Genomic DNA, 14764 nt, shown 5'->3' on the forward strand with positions numbered 1-14764 from the left:
TACTCGGTGCGCAAGGCAGCGAGCTCACGGGCGTGGCGTCCAGGGACGGCCATCGCTTCCGGCGCTGTTGCCGCGCGCTGCGTGCGCGTGGAGACAGTCGAGGCGGTGCGCGTCGTACGGGCCGACGTCATCGGTCCTGGCTTGGCCTTGGAGGCCGCGTTCGTCGAAGGGTTCCAGCGAGGTGCTTGCATTTCAATCGCGATCGAAATATGAGCTTCTTCGCTCGCATGTCGAGTGTCGTCTCGCTTTTGTACAGGGGAAAGGATATGGGACCCTAGTCGGTCTTTACCAGTAGAAATGAAAAAGCCAGGTTTGGACCGGCGGTAGACTTTGCGGAGGAATCGATACATCATGTCCAAAGACTCATCACCGTCCAAATCCGTGCAACTCGACTCAATGCTCAAACAATAGCCATTCTACTGCTCTGGTTAAACAACGGTAGCCGAGGTGAACGCTGCCGTTCGACGCAGTGTCGCATCGAACCAAGGACTACATTGTGCGTACCGTGTCAGAGTAGACGGCGGTCCAACTCTGGTCACCCGAAGCGCCGTCGATGCAGTTTTCTACGAGGCAGGTCGAGCACTACCGGTCCCTCTCGACGTCAGCTCTCCACGTCATGACCTCAATCGCATTTGCAGTCCGGATACCAAATACGTATCCGGAACCTTCTTGTAAATACATACGATCGAGTTTGACGGTGGCGTCTGTTTCTTGGAACGGCCAACAACCGTCCGAACGGCCGTGTACACTCCTGCTTGTTTCTGCTTATCCGGATCGTATCCGGCCGTGTCCATCGCCGAGCCAGCGCCGTGTTGGACAGGACATCCCATCTTTCGAGCTCCTTCCCTCATGCCGATCGCTACGACGGGCCTCGTGGCCGTGATCGTGGTCGTCTGCGTCTTCTGGCTCCTCGTCTTCCTCGCCTTCTCGCTGAGCATCCGCGTCGTCAACCACGCCGAGGTCATGATCCTCGAGCGCTTTGGCCGGTACAAGATGACGCTGCTGCCTGGCATCCACTTTATCGTGCCCGTCATCGAGCGCGTGCGCCCGATCGCGTGGCGCCACCTGAGCCGCCGCATCATGAGCGGCGACGCGCCGTCCGTCTCGATCATGAGCGAGACCGTCGACATGCGCGAGCACGTGATCGAGTTTGCGCGCCAGCATGTCATTACAAAGGACACGGTCATGATCGACATTGACGCGCTCGTGTACTTTCGCATCGTGGACCCGCGCCTCGCCGTGTACAAGGCGCAGAACATCCCTGACTCGGTCGAGCTCGTCACGCAGGCGACGCTGCGCAACATCATTGCGACCATGACGCTCGACGACACGTTTTCGTCCCGCGACGAGATCAACACGGAGCTCCTCAACCGCGTACGCCTCCTCTACGCTCTCGACGACCGGGAGCCTTATATCTGGTCACTGTAGGTCAAGCCCGACGTCGAGCGCTGGGGCGTCACGATCACGCGCGTCGAGATCTTTGACATTGTGCCGCCCAACGACATCAAGCTCGCGATGGAGCAGCAGATCAAGGCCGAGCGCGAGCGCCGCTCCGAAGTCTTGGAGGTTCGTTGCAGTCGCCATTGCGCCATTTGACGTGCTGCGTGTTCCTAGGCGGACGGGCAGCGCGAAAGCTGCATCGTCAACTCGCGCGGGGACGCTGCCGGCCTCGTGCTGCGCGCCGAGGGCGACCGTGCGTCGACCTTGCTCAAGGCGACGGGTCTCGCCGAAGCCAAGATGCTCTCGTCCAAGGCCGAGGCGCAGTCGATGGAAGCGATTCGCGCTGGTAGAGCAACCACCGCTCGACGTCAATTTGCTCATACTTGTCAACATAGCGATCAACGAAGTGGGCGTCCGCGCCGTCGACTATCTCACGGCTATCCAGTACCTCAACATTTTGCGCAAGATCAACGTCAACCAAGGCAATCTGCGCCTCGTCTTGGTGCCCATGGACACGGTCCGCGGCATCAACGAGCTCGTCAAGATGAACGCGTAGGCAATTGCGTAACCTGACCTGCTACTACATGCACATTAACGTCTCTTCTCTGTTATGCATTCTTTTGATGCACGGACGACAAGTTGTCCAAACATCTATATATGAGAGGAATGCAGAGTTGAGCAGACAGAAGAGAGCGACATGCATATAACACTGATACCAAATGCGAGGCCGCTATCCGACGACCTCTTCTATTGGTAGATGCGCAGAACGAGGTCGAGCGCGACGAGGGCGACGTGCACGCACTCGCCGTACATGCCCCATTTGGACGCTTGCGAGAGGTGCGAGCTCGTGTCCACAGCCGGTGCCATCAGCGGCTTCTTGGCATGCGGGAGATTGCGGCGTGCGTTGGCAGCCTTTTGCACGAGCCGCGCGCGCACCCAGTCTACGTCCATAACATCAACCACGACCTATGTGCTGCAGTCGGTACCTTGAATGTTGCAGATATTCAAAAACCACTCTTCAAACTCGAGCGACCGGATCGACTTGAGGATAAAGAAGCTCCGGCGCAAGCTCTCTTCTTCGCGCGAGATCATGGCGCCGAGGAAGAGGACCGTGACGATGTAGCACGCGTAGCGCAGCGCCAGCCAATGCACGAGCATCTGCAACGCTTTTCATGCATGGCGATGAGATGCGATTCGGTCCTACCTGGCTCAAGACGATGGTGACAACGACGCCAACGACCGCCGTGACGCCGACGGCATATTTATGCCGGACGCGAAACCCGGACCGGTGGCTAAAGAGCACGGCGTTGATGAACCCCATGAGGTACACATCGGCGAGCGACGACGACGACGACGAGGCGACTGCGCAGAGGAGCGTCGCCATGCTGGTGGTGTGCACGAGCACAACCAGAGCCGCAAAGATCTGGCTCGCGAGGACGTCGTTGAGCTGCGTGGTTGCGAGGCGCGGCATCTTGTCCATGGGTAGAGATTGCTCGCGCCACTGGCGGACGTACAGCTTGCCAACGACATACATAAAGCCAGCCGCCCCGAGGTACGCGACGTCCACGACACCAAAGCGAAGGATGTAGCCAAGCGATTGGATCGACGGTGCCGCGCCCAAGAGGCGGTAGTCCTACACGTATGTACCAACGCTTGCGGCACCTTCTCACATCGAACTCAGCGTACCTGGATGGCGAGAAACGTTTGGTTCATAATCGCAGTGGCTATAGAGAAGCGCACGACTTTGAACGCGCCTTCGTGGAGCACGGCGGCATTCGGATTCTCGAACGGGAAGGGGTCGATGAGGTACCAATGGCGCAAGAAGGTGGCTTCGACGCGGTCGTTCTTGAACGCCAACGAGACATTGTGTAAAAGTGCTTTTTTCGAAAACTTTGGCTTGTCCAGTGCGTCCGAGCAGTCGGGACTCGAGCCAAACGGTAGCAGTAGTGCGTAGTTGCGTCGGCGCAACAGCTCCTGGCGGTAATGCGACACCATACCGCCCAGCACCATCAAGCCGTAGTTGAGCCCTTGGTAAAAAATGCCTGACGGCCGGTCCGACTGCACGAGCCAGATCGACCGCGCAAGGAGCTGCACGCAAATGTAGGTGGCAAAGACGGACCAGCCGAGTACGCAGCTATGGATGAACCTACGTGCCTGCATGTTGGACCTAAAGCGAGGAAGAAGCGGTCGTACCGCACGCGCGTGACGCCAAAGACAGGTATGAGCAAGATGAGAAGCGGAAGGACAGGTCCTGCTTGACCCACGATGGGCTTGAAGAGGATGAGCGCGCCGGCTTCGATGGCAAATACCTAGTACGTACAGTTGTCTCAAGCACACAAGTCGTCAACTTGCAAGATACCGTGAGGAAGAGCGCTTCCATGTGCGGACGCATGGACGGAAGGAACGTGCAGGCAAAGCCAACACCAAAGGGTGCGAGCCCAGGGCCAAACGCAATAACGTACGCGGTCGTCGAGAAGGCAATCCGGGTCGCTTCCCAGATAAAGTACAACCCGATCCCGATAAAGCCAAGCATAAAGCAGATGCGCGTGCGTCGCACGGCGCCTCGCTGAATGTACTCGCGGTAGCCTGCTTCGTACTCGGGTGTGAAGCAGAGCGTCATCGAGCTCATGCCCGTGATGCCCTGGAGCTTGGCAAACTGCTGGAGGCGGTACTGATGGGCCTTCATGAGCTGCACCGTTTCTACGCATCCATGGAATAAGTATTGCAATGCAGTCGCTTCGCACCAGCTGCGGTCGGCGCACGGCAGTCGGGCGCTTCGTTGGCGCGCAGTAGCAGCTCGTCGGCTTCGTCCTCGGGCAGGAACGGCGTTCGGATGAGCGACGGCCGGCGGCCCAGGCCGATAGTGCTTCGGCGGCGATGGATCGCGTTCGCACGACGCTCGGGGCTGTTGCTCCGCATGGCCACGTACGGCTGCTCCTCCAGCAGCGACACGGCTTCCTCCATTCCGTTAACGAAGGGTCGCGATCCAAAATGCACACTGCGCAAATCTATGGCTCCACCAATAAAAAGGCGTCAGGCTTCAAATTTTATCCACTTATCGTCGTTTCGGGCGTTCTATTTCTACCAATCCGAGTGTACACGCGCTTGAATTTTAGCGAATCCGCAACGGCCGATTTCTTGAATTCGATTCGGTTTGCGGTGCACGAGAGCAGCATAGCATGGACGCCAAGCCGACAACGACCCGCGAGCAACGGTCCAAGTCGCCGGACCGGAAGCGCCGCCACGGACGCAGCCGAAGCCGATCGCGCGAGCGTAGCCGTCGTGACCGGGACCGTCGCCACCGCAGCCGCAGCCGCGACAGGTCGCCTCGCCGAGGCCACAAGCGTCCGAAACGGCGCAGCCGGTCGCGCTCGGCCGAGCCGAAGAAGGTCGCGACGAAGGAGCCGGCGTTGAAGTCGTCGCCAACGATCGGGCCAGCGCCAAAGCCGGAGGTAAAGGAGTCGGCGGCCGTGCGCTCGATCGCCGACATCTTCAGCGTGTCGCACTCGCCGGTCGTGGTTGCAGCGAGTAAGCCTGTCTCCGTCACGATCCCGATAAAGCTGACTGAATTGACTCGTGGCACGAAGGAGGTTAAGCGCACTGTCGACCCCGAGACGACCGAGAGTACTCCCAGTGTAAACGAGACTGACTCTTCCGTGACGTCGAACCTACCCTCTGCTGCCCTAGCTCCGTCGACCTCTGTCACGCCTTCGGGCATTGCCAAGGTTGACGTGGGCTCCATGAAAATGGACATTCTCAAAGCGCTTGCGGCTGCCAAGTCGTCGATCGCGGGCTTCAAAAAGCCGCCCGCCCCCGTCGTCGCCCCGCCTGCGGTGCCCATCACATCGCCCGAGCCCAGCATGGCCGAGCTGCCAAGCACACAAGAAGACCAAGGTAGTGTCGACAGCGCGACCATCGTCAACGACAAGGTCGACGAAGCCGACGACAACGACGACGACGACGACGACTCGAATGACGAGTGCTTCGACTTGGATCTGCGAAAGACGGCCAAGGCGGGCAACGAGTCGGACGAGCGCGCGATGATGGAAGAGACTGTCGTCGAAGTACCCGCGGAAGAAGCCGCACCTGCCCCATCGCCCCCAAAAGACGAAGCCCCTGCCGACGAGGACGACGACGATTTCGACATGTTCGCCGCTGACGACGATGACTTTGCCGCACGCGTGCCGAACGCCCCGGCCCGCCCCGCGATTCTCAAAGCCACGCGCGGCCACTGCGACGACAGCGAGGGCTACTACCGCCCGACAATTGGCGAAGTTCTCAACGGCGAGTTCCGCGTCGTGGGCAATGTACGCCGGCCCTTTCCCTCCTTCCTTTTCCTCACACGCTGCTCTAGGCTGGCAAAGGTGTCTTCTCGACCGTTCTCTTGTGCAAGCGCATACACGGCGACGAGAAGACGGTCGCGATCAAGCTCATTCGCGCCAACGACACGATGCGGGAGGCGGCGCAGACCGAGATCCGGCTGCTCACCGAGCTGCAGGTCGGACACAAGGCCAAGTACATTGTGAAGCTCCTCTCCACCTTTGAGCACCGCAACCACACGGCGATGGTGTTTGAGCCGATGCAGATGAACGTGCGCGAGGCCATGAAAAAGTTTGGTGGGCGCGACGGCCTCTCGCTGCGCGGCGTCAAAGTGTTTTGCAAGCAACTGCTGTTTGGACTCGACCACCTCTCGAAGCACCAAGTCGTCCACGCCGGTGCGATCTTCGTCATGAAGATAGGCTCATATGGACGGCTCGATAGATATCAAGCCCGACAACATGCTCTTGGACGAGAAGCAGTCGATGGTCAAGCTCTGCGACTTTGGCTCGGCCTTTAAGTCGACCGGACCTGACGCGCACGACCCGACGCCGTACCTCGTGAGCCGCTTTTACCGCGCGCCCGAGATCATCCTCGGGCTTGCGTACGACGCGCCCGTTGACATGTGGAGCATTGGCTGCTGCATTTACGAAATGTACACGGGCCGCGTCATGTTTCCTGGCCAAACCAACAACGAGATGCTCAAGCTCTTCATGGAGGTCAAGGGCCGGTTCCCTGCCAAGCTCCTGCGCCGCCACCGTGCCGTGTACGTCGACAAGTTTCTCATGGAGCCCCACTTTGACGAAGAGCTCCGCTTCATTAGCCGCGAGATCGACCGTGTCACGGGTAGATCCATGATGGTTTTCTTCGGGCGTCTGCTCATATGATGTCGTAGCCAAGCCAATGCTGCGCGTGATGAACAACATGAACGCAACCAAGGACTTGGGCACGTCGCTCGCTGCCGCCCGCGCGCCCAGCGACGACAAGAAGCAGCTACTGGATTTGAAGGACCTTCTCGACAAGGTTTTCATCTTGGACCCGGCCAAGCGCATTACGGTCAAGGAGGCGCTCAAGCATCCGTTCCTGCAGTCGTCCTAAGCGTCGTCGAGAGAGAAACCCGCGAGGAGCAGTATGATGATGATGATGAATGATGTGTTCGGTTTACCCGCGCAGGTACGCGACGCACACATACATAAAGCCGAGCACGAACACCATGCCGCCATACACGATCCACTTGTCGACCGTGTCTCTTCGCTCGATGATGCGCAGGAGCGAGCTCGAGAGACCGAGGCGGTTGGCCACGTCGAGGACCTTGCGCTGGACGCCCTTCATGCGGTCGCGCTGGTCGCCTACGTCGTCGCATGATATACATCGTGCTCATGGGAGAGGAGCGCGCGTACTGAGGTTGCCGAGGGTCGCGTACGAAAGGTCGGTGAGATCGTTGACCATGCGCGACGAGCGGCCGAGCGAGTCGTACTCTTGCGAGAGCATCGCAATGTCGTTCTGCGCGCCGTTGCCTCGGCGCGACAGGAGCTTCTGGCGCTCCTGGAGCTCGATCTGCGACCGGCTCGACTGGATGCAGCGCTGCTCGAGCGTGCTGTTAAGAAGCGCATAGTCTTCGCGGAGCTGCTGGACCTTCTTCATCCAAATGTCCCGGCCCGTCGGGTTCTCCGAGTACACGAGCGAGTCGAGCTGGTCGATGAGCGAGCGGAGGGCGGCCGCAGTCTCCCGGGCCTGCATCTCGGTGCTGCTGCTTGCGCCCATGTCGAGGTACCCGAGCTGCGTCTTGAGCTCGAAGACGAGCTTCCCGGCCCGCGGGTAGAGCGACCCGCACGTCGTCGTCGCCGCCATCCCACACAAAATAGAAATAAAATGGTGGAATTGTATTTTAATGCTGCGCCGGCTTGACGTACGTGGCGTTCTTGGCGGCCTTGAACTGCTTCACTTGGCGCTCGCCCTTCCGGAGGAGGTACTCGATCATGTGGAAGTTCATGCGGTCGATCGAGTGGGCCTCGGCGCGGAACCGGTCGCGGACAAAGGCGACCGTGCCCTCCTCGCCGAGACGCTGCTTCTCGTACGCCACCCGCAGGTACGACCGGTACAACGTAAACACTTGCTTCTGCAGACCAGAGTGGTTCTTGCCCTTGGAGTGGCGCACCATTGGTGGCGGGCCCGAGTGGCCAGCCTCGTCCAGATCGCCCATCGCCGCATGGCCGTGCCCGTGGTCGTGATCGTGCGAGTGGTCATGGTCGTGGTCGTGGTCATGGTCGTGGTCATGGTCGTGGTCGTGGTCGCCGTGGGCGTGGCCACTGTGGTGGCGCAGAAGACCAAGCGGTGCTTGGGCCAGAGGCTTTAGGACGCCCGACGGGAAGGCGCGCGCGGCCGTCGACCGGAGCATGGTGGTGAAGGTTGGCGAATGTTCACTCTGCGCTCAATACTCTATCAATTGATATATTTGCACAAGGCATATGCTATATATCCACAAAGTCTCTAGAAGTGAATAGTATCAAGCCCGCAGTATCAAGCACAGTAGCACGACGATGGAGGACATCGTAGCTCGTCGTCGTTGGCCTCCTCAGGCCGATGAACTCGATGTATCAATCAATCATGGGAGCGAACCGTCGGCGCAAAACGCCAGCGGTTGCGGATTGGTTAAAATCAAACTGGGTTTCGCGCAGTGCAAGATGGCCGGGTCCGCGGACCTGCGCTCGTACATGCGCGAGACAAGCAGCAGCAGCACACGGGTCCGCGCCGCGCCTGCCAAGGTAGAGTTCCTCCGCAAGCAGTCGATGCGACCGACGCCCAAGCTCCAGCCCAAGCAAAGACCGATGCATCCCCAAGCGCCTGAAGCGCCCATGCCTGTGCGATGGCGGTCGGCCAATGCGCAGACAATGCGCTTGACACGCTCGTCGTCCTTACCAGCGACCTGCGAGCAGCAACAGCCCGAGCCGACGACGCCGGTCCAGGCCCGCGACGATCTCTTGCAGGAGTTTGCGACCGCCAAACAGGCCTACAAGACGCTTCAGGACGAGTGGCTCGAGAAGCTCACGCTCCTCGTGGCACGGATCGAGAAGAGCCACGGCGAGAACAATGCGACATCGCCCGATACGGACGCTGCATCCCCGACGGCGAACAATGCCCAGGCGTACTACGAGGCCGCGATGGCCCGCCTTCAGCGCGACGTCGACGCGCTCACAGTCCAGCTCCAGCAAGTGCGAGCCGGGCGCGCGGCAGAGCTGGATGCACAACGGCGCCAAGACGAAGAGGCCCAGCGCGGTGCTCGCCAAGAACTTGAAGGCGAGATCCAAAGTCTCATGCAAGAGAACCGGGCGCTCGTGCTCGAGAAAGCGTCGTATCAGCGAGCGCTCGCCGAGGCCAAGCTGCAGCTGCAGCGCCTCGACACGATCGAAGAAGGACCGGAAGACACCGATGCGATCGCGTCGCTGCAAAAGGACAATGACGAGCTGCGACTGCTGTTGCACCACGCCAACACCAACATGGCGCGGGACGAAGACACCATCATGGGTTTAAAGCGCCAGCTTAAAACCTCCAAGTCCACGCCCCGCGCGAGCAACCAAGACGACGCATCGACGCCCGTGCGACGCGCACCCAAGACGCCATCGCCGAATGCCCTCGTCTTTGGCTAACCCGTCCGTCTGCTATTTACACTGTAATATACATACTACCCATTATAACGGCAAGGCCAGGAAGTGTACAACTCGGACAATAGTGTACATGCCTACTACGTACCACGTCCCCTTTGGCGGGAAGAGCCAAGCCGGTTGGGAAAATATTGATCCGCGTCAGTGAAACCGACACATGCCTCCGCGTCTTCGGTACAACCAGCTCTTCAGACACCGACCCTCTCATTTGAACGACAGAAGTCGCAAGCGCAAGGCGCACATGGGCGTTCGTCTCGACGCGCTGCCCCTCTCGTAGCCATCGTTGCTGGCCCCGTCATCATTCGTAATGCGCGTCTGTAGACCGAAACTCGCACGGGCCCAGGACCTTCTCGCCATGTCCTTGGATCTCGCCTACAAGGAGCTGCCGCCTGAATTACTGCGGGGCACCGACGTCGATCTCTCGGTACCACCCTCTTGTCGATCGGCTGAAATGGCTCCTTGGCAAGTGCAGATGTGGACGCTCATTGCGTTCGACTCGTGCATGGCGCGCCTTGCCGCACTGCAATCGCCGCTGTCCAACCAGGTGCCCGAGAGGCCGTCGTCGTCCGGCAGTAAGCTGTCTTGGGTGATCGCAGCTCAAGCGTGCATAGAGACCGCCAAGCCGGCCGAGATGAAACTCAATTTGCGCAATGGCGAGCATGTAGGCCATGATGGAACCCATCACGATGCATCGACGATAGCCGCTAGATTACAGATACGGGTGTACTCGGCGTCTTGCGGCCCATGGGGCCTCTCCTGCACACGCTCGTGCTGAGTCGCTGTCCCCAAGTTGGCAATTTTCTCCTTTTCTTCCTTTTTCATTTTGAAGCATTTTGTAGCTCACGGATACGCTCGTGCGGGCCGTTGCGGGCACGTGCACGTACTTGCGATGCCTGGATCTGAGCCACATGATGACGCTTGAAGGCGCGGGGGTCGCAGCCATCGGCGACGGCTGCGCCTACCTCGAAGGTGCCACATCTGGAGCGAGCCAAGTGTGCACACTCCTCCGGTAGACCTAAGTTTGAGCGGATGCCGACAGCTCCCAGAGTATGCGCTCATCAAAGTGACGCACGGTTGTCGACGGCTGCGGGCGCTGGATGTCGCGCACTGCGTGCACGTACGTGGTGCGGCTCCTGCGCGACGTCATGGCATCTCTGTAGGTCACCGACGCACTCTTGACAGCGCTCGCCCAGTACTGTCCTCGCCTCCACTGCCTCAACTTCAACGGCTGTAAAGAGGTGGCTAGAATGCTACTGCTGCACGAGTTTGGTTGAACGTTGCGGCGTGCTAGATATCCGACCAAGGCTTGCATGCCGTGGCCAACGCGTGCTTGGACCTCACCCGATTAGAGCTCCAGCGCACGGAGTTTCTGTACAAGATCACCGACATGAGTCTCTTGTCTCTCTCGGAGCACTGCAAGGTCCTCCAAGTACGAGCTACTGTCTTGTGTGTCATTTGGCTTCGTCTTGGCTATGGTTTTGTAGTACATCGATGTGTCGGGCTGCGACCACATTACGGACGCGGGCTTGAGCTGGCTCGGATTGGGCTGCGCGGCGCTAACGCATGTCGACGTCTCGGGCTGTAGCAAGCTCACGGACTATGCGCTGCGTGCGCTCGCCGAAGGCTGCCTGCAACTGGCGACGCTGGACATTTCCCACTGCGTGCGCATGTCGGACGTCGGGCTCCACCTCGTTTCGCTTGGGTGCCACGAACTCTCCGCCCTGCGCATGAAGGGCCTCGTCTTGGCCTCTGCACACGCCGCCGAGCCGCTCGGTCTGGCAGCGCTCGGTCTTCGGTGCACGCAGCTACAGCACGTCGACTTGACCAAGTGCGTTCGCGTCGACGATGTACACAAAGTGGTCCTATCGGCGTCGACACACTGACGTATCACGTAGACGGCGCTGCGCAAGCTCCGCTGGCAACACCTTTTGACGCTGACCCTCACGCAGTGCACCAAGATCTCGAGCGACGGTGTGAGCGCGCTGGCTGCCCACTGCGTCCAACTGACGGCACTTGTGCTCAACGAATGTACGCTCGTGGACGACCACGCACTCGCGAGCATCGGCCGGCATCTGCGCCAGCTCGAGACGCTCAAGCTGCGCAACTGCGACCGCATTTCCAGCGGCGGGCTCCAGCGTGTCTGTCGCGGCTGCCACCTCCTCACATCCCTCGACCTCACTGGTAGGAGGCGCGCATAAGCTCTTACACCACAACGACATGTAGGCTGTGGGTTGATCGACGACATGGGGCTCCTTGCGATCTGCGACGGCCTCGTCAAGCTGCAGTACCTCTGGCTCGTCGGTCTTGGGCGCATCACGATGGTCGGCATGTCGTGGCTCGCCGACCGTTGCACCCACCTCATGCACCTCGACGTGTCGGTACGCTGTATACAGCCTGCACACATGTCACTCGCGTCTAGGCCTCGGCCATTTCGTTCGCGACGCTCAAGCCGCTTCGGGCGGCGTGGAAGTACGGCGCCTTGCGGGAGATGGGTGGTCGCCGAGGTATCTTCCCGCAGCACCGCGCCAACGACATGCTCTTCATTGACGAGTACGGGCACTGCTGGAAGGCCGCCATCATGATCCAAGTATCCGATCGTGAGATGATTGCCACTCTCACGACTCCGTGATGCCTAGTGCCTCTACCGCAGCAAGGTCGCGCGCCGCGCAGCAGCCGCGCAGCGAGACGATGCGCTCATGCGCTGGGCCGCTCGACGCATACAAAGTGTCTTCCGCGGACGGCAAGCACGGCGGTATGTGTGGGTGCGCCGCATGCAGCTCCGCAAGCAGACGCAGGCCGCGACGCTCCTCCAGGTATAGTACTCTCGCGCGTCAAACGCACGATCCACACCCGTGGACGAGTAGAGTACGTACCGCGCCAAGCGAGCGCGCGACGAAGCGAAGCGGCGGAGGCGCCGCGCCGAGGAAGCCCACATGCTGCGCATGGTCGTCCGTATCCAAACGAGCTGGCGGAGCTTCATTGCACGACGGGAGCTGGCCACGTTGCGTCGGCTTGTGCACGCTCGGGCTGTCGCACGGGACACGGCCGCGCGCATTTTGCAGCGCGCCATGCGATGTTTCAGTTGGCGCCAGCGCTGCCGTGCCCACCATCAGGTCGGGCAACGTCTTGTGGTCTGTCACAACTTCATGGCGTCTGTGTTGCAGGTTGTGCTAGCACACCATCGGAAGCAAGAGGCCGCGGCGCGCAAGCTGCAAACCATCTACCGCGGGCGCGCGGCGCGGTCTGTCGCGCGGCGGCTGCGACAAGAGATGGCCGCGTGCATCGCCGAGCGAGAGAGAGCGGCCACCGAGCTCCAGCGCGCACTGCGGCGGCGGCGCGAGCGCCGTCTCTTCTTCGACCGCGTGCACCGCCGGGTCGCCGAGGCTGCCGCGGCCACACGGGTCCAGCGACGCTTTCGTGCGCGCCGTGCGATGCTACAGCACCAAACGTTCCAGTTACTGCAGCACAAGAAGGCGCTGGTCGTGGCGGCACGCAAGGTGCAAAGTGCGTGGCGTTGCAAACAAGGTATTACGAAGGCTCGTTGTCGACACCATCATAGCTGGGCGATCACCGATCCAATTAGGTCGCATGGGCATGCAGATGCTAAAGTTTCTAAAGGATGCCGAGTTTGAAGCGCGCTCCGCCGCCGCGACAAAGCTCCAGACAGTCTACCGCGGTCGTCGGGCGCGACAGCAGGCCGCGCAACTGCAAAGCGACGCCATGCGCGTAGACTCGCTGCAACAACCAGAGATCGTTCCTGACAACGTCGATGCTCGTAGCGCCTGCTCGCCCAAGCCACCCTGCTACATGCGTCGGCCACGCAGATTCAAGCTGGCTGGCGGGGGAAGAAAGGCCGTGACCGGTACAAGGCCGCGGTCCTGGCGCGCAAGAAGCGATGGAAGCAAGTGCCCAACCCCGAAAACGGCACCACGACCTACTACGTACGACGACATTCTCTATCTTGCTTTATACCAAAGGAACCCTACATGTAGCACCAAGACACGGGCGAGATTCGACACCGCATGCCCCAGGACATGCTCGACCTCTTGCCGCGTCCCAAGTGCAACGACTGCGGTATCCCGCGTCGTTATCCAACTTCCTCGAATGACGTATCGTAGACGTCGCGGACGCGGCCAACGAGTGCCAAGACTGCCAGGAGTTCTTCTGCAAAGCGGTGAGCTGCCATCGATAGATCGACTGGCGCGATCCTCATGGACGGAGATGTAGTGCTATGAGGCCATCCACGCCGGCGGGCGGCGCCGGCGACACGCCTTCCGCGCGCTGTACGACTACTACGGCAAGCGTATCGACTATGGCGACGGCGAGTTCCCGTCCCTCTGGCCGTCCGAGATGGAGCAAGACGAGCTCGACGGCTGGTTCCTTCGCGTCGGCGAGTCGCGGTCCCCAGACGTGGTGCTTGGAGACTGGGAAAAGTACATTGACCACGAGGCGCGGCGCGAGTGGTATTTCAACACATCGACCAAAGTGAGCTCGTACGTGCCGCCGGAGGCGTTCACCGCGTCGGCCGACGACGGTGCATGGCGTGGGTGCGCAAGGTGGACGTGACCAACAACGTGGCGTACTTCTTCAACGAAAAGACGGGCCAGCGCACGTTCGATCGACCGACAAGCTTTGTCGAGCCGATGGTCTCGATCTACGCGCCCGTCCAGCTCGGCGAGTGGACGCAGTACTGGGACGAGGCCAACCAGGTGTACTACTACTTCAACAGCGTGACGCTCGAGTCGACGTATACGCCGCCGACGCTGGCATGAGGATGAGAAGTCGGTATTTATCGCTTGAAGATGAGGTTGTTGAAGCTTCTCTGGACGTTGGCGCTGGCCGCGGGCAGTCGCGGGTCCGCGAAATACTGCCGGCAGTACGCAAGGCTCGCGAGCTTCTTGCTGTCCTGGCACAAGAACGCCGGCACGTCCAGAAGCGCGATGCGTAGAGTCTGGAGATACACGACGCATGCAGCAAACGCCGTCGGGTCGGGGAACCGGCAGAGAAAGTGGCGGGCGCCCTGCGAGATGCGCAGCACGCGCTTCCCGATGACGACCTTGTCCGGCTTGGGAAAGGACCGCGTGAAGGACCCATTGCCCTTGAAGACGACCATGCCATCGTTGTCAATGACGAGGTCGTAGAGACGCTTCGAGTGCTTGAGGACTCCGTCAACCTGCACGACGAGCTGGGCACGGAAGCGCATGCTACGACGATGGAAGCTTGGAGCTGAAAGATATTGCAAATGGACATCCGGTTGATATACCGGATACCCTTTGCGAGATTGAAAAGTCGTCGAGAAGGCAGCACCATGCTGCACCGCCTGCCACGTCGACGCTACCTGTATA

General features: G+C 60.4%; 8 protein-coding genes across 8 annotated transcripts; 4 read left to right on the forward strand and 4 right to left on the reverse strand.

Moving 5' to 3' along the window:
• The first annotated feature begins 778 nt into the window (after positions 1-778).
• On the forward strand, positions 779-2039 carry SPRG_07449 (hypothetical protein). The gene is made up of 4 exons (XM_012346588.1): positions 779-1374; positions 1429-1566; positions 1615-1786; positions 1836-2039. Exons 1-4 carry the CDS (start codon positions 850-852, stop codon positions 1994-1996), a joined length of 996 nt encoding a protein of 331 aa, XP_012201978.1. The 5' UTR covers positions 779-849; the 3' UTR covers positions 1997-2039.
• Positions 2040-2155: 116 nt separating this feature from the next.
• Positions 2156-4434, reverse strand: SPRG_07450 (hypothetical protein). The gene is made up of 7 exons (XM_012346589.1): positions 4185-4434; positions 3800-4140; positions 3634-3749; positions 3127-3586; positions 2645-3073; positions 2427-2598; positions 2156-2381 (listed from the first exon to the last, which is right to left on the reverse strand). Exons 1-7 carry the CDS (start codon positions 4402-4404, stop codon positions 2188-2190), a joined length of 1932 nt encoding a protein of 643 aa, XP_012201979.1. The 5' UTR covers positions 4405-4434; the 3' UTR covers positions 2156-2187.
• Positions 4435-4591: 157 nt separating this feature from the next.
• On the forward strand, positions 4592-6917 carry SPRG_07451 (CMGC/DYRK/PRP4 protein kinase). Its single transcript, XM_012346590.1, has 4 exons — positions 4592-5747; positions 5795-6155; positions 6202-6603; positions 6653-6917. The coding sequence occupies exons 1-4, from the start codon at positions 4620-4622 to the stop codon at positions 6853-6855; spliced, it is 2094 nt and encodes a 697-aa protein (XP_012201980.1). The 5' UTR covers positions 4592-4619; the 3' UTR covers positions 6856-6917.
• Positions 6884-7608, reverse strand: SPRG_07452 (hypothetical protein; the record flags this gene model as incomplete). Its single annotated transcript, XM_012346591.1, has 2 exons — positions 6884-7106; positions 7158-7608. 2 exons carry the CDS (start codon positions 7606-7608, stop codon positions 6919-6921), a joined length of 639 nt encoding a protein of 212 aa, XP_012201981.1. The 3' UTR covers positions 6884-6918.
• Positions 7609-7645: 37 nt separating this feature from the next.
• SPRG_07453 (hypothetical protein) lies at positions 7646-7960 on the reverse strand (the record flags this gene model as incomplete). The annotated part of the gene is made up of 1 exon (XM_012346592.1): positions 7646-7960. One exon carries the CDS (start codon positions 7958-7960, stop codon positions 7646-7648), a length of 315 nt encoding a protein of 104 aa, XP_012201982.1.
• A 469-nt stretch (positions 7961-8429) lies between these two features.
• Positions 8430-9456, forward strand: SPRG_07454 (hypothetical protein). Its single transcript, XM_012346593.1, has one exon. The coding sequence runs from the start codon at positions 8442-8444 to the stop codon at positions 9402-9404; it is 963 nt and encodes a 320-aa protein (XP_012201983.1). The 5' UTR covers positions 8430-8441; the 3' UTR covers positions 9405-9456.
• Positions 9457-10458: 1002 nt separating this feature from the next.
• SPRG_07455 (hypothetical protein) lies at positions 10459-14191 on the forward strand (the record flags this gene model as incomplete). The annotated part of the gene is made up of 16 exons (XM_012346594.1): positions 10459-10536; positions 10580-10657; positions 10711-10848; positions 10904-11266; positions 11315-11600; positions 11643-11797; positions 11839-12006; positions 12056-12232; positions 12284-12532; positions 12584-12944; positions 13003-13145; positions 13199-13360; positions 13412-13493; positions 13538-13593; positions 13647-13882; positions 13906-14191. Exons 3-16 carry the CDS (start codon positions 10807-10809, stop codon positions 14189-14191), a joined length of 2766 nt encoding a protein of 921 aa, XP_012201984.1. The 5' UTR covers positions 10459-10536; positions 10580-10657; positions 10711-10806.
• Positions 14192-14194: 3 nt separating this feature from the next.
• SPRG_07456 (hypothetical protein) lies at positions 14195-14622 on the reverse strand (the record flags this gene model as incomplete). Its single annotated transcript, XM_012346595.1, has 1 exon — positions 14195-14622. The coding sequence occupies one exon, from the start codon at positions 14620-14622 to the stop codon at positions 14209-14211; it is 414 nt and encodes a 137-aa protein (XP_012201985.1). The 3' UTR covers positions 14195-14208.
• Positions 14623-14764: the final 142 nt, after the last annotated feature.

The sequence above is a fragment of the Saprolegnia parasitica genome, assembly GCF_000151545.1.
Source record: "Saprolegnia parasitica CBS 223.65 unplaced genomic scaffold supercont2.30, whole genome shotgun sequence".
In the NCBI taxonomy this organism is placed as follows: domain Eukaryota; phylum Oomycota; class Saprolegniomycetes; order Saprolegniales; family Saprolegniaceae; genus Saprolegnia; species Saprolegnia parasitica.

Excerpts from the sequence above, each read along its gene's own strand:
- SPRG_07449 (XM_012346588.1), top strand. The coding sequence starts at position 850 with ATGCCGATCGCTACGACGGGCCTCGTGGCCGTGATCGTGGTCGTCTGC. Across the intron at positions 1,567-1,614 it reads GCCGCTCCGAAGTCTTGGAG|GCGGACGGGCAGCGCGAAAG; the intron begins GTTCGTTGCAGT and ends GCGTGTTCCTAG. Across the intron at positions 1,787-1,835 it reads GATGGAAGCGATTCGCGCTG|CGATCAACGAAGTGGGCGTC; the intron begins GTAGAGCAACCA and ends TTGTCAACATAG.
- SPRG_07450 (XM_012346589.1), bottom strand. The coding sequence starts at position 4,404 with ATGGAGGAAGCCGTGTCGCTGCTGGAGGAGCAGCCGTACGTGGCCATG. Across the intron at positions 4,141-4,184 it reads CCGTGCGCCGACCGCAGCTG|AAACGGTGCAGCTCATGAAG; the intron begins GTGCGAAGCGAC and ends ATGGATGCGTAG. Across the intron at positions 3,587-3,633 it reads TTTGGCGTCACGCGCGTGCG|GTTCATCCATAGCTGCGTAC; the intron begins GTACGACCGCTT and ends GCAGGCACGTAG.
- SPRG_07451 (XM_012346590.1), top strand. The coding sequence starts at position 4,620 with ATGGACGCCAAGCCGACAACGACCCGCGAGCAACGGTCCAAGTCGCCG. Across the intron at positions 5,748-5,794 it reads AGTTCCGCGTCGTGGGCAAT|GCTGGCAAAGGTGTCTTCTC; the intron begins GTACGCCGGCCC and ends ACGCTGCTCTAG. Across the intron at positions 6,156-6,201 it reads GCACCAAGTCGTCCACGCCG|ATATCAAGCCCGACAACATG; the intron begins GTGCGATCTTCG and ends ACGGCTCGATAG.
- SPRG_07454 (XM_012346593.1), top strand. The coding sequence starts at position 8,442 with ATGGCCGGGTCCGCGGACCTGCGCTCGTACATGCGCGAGACAAGCAGC.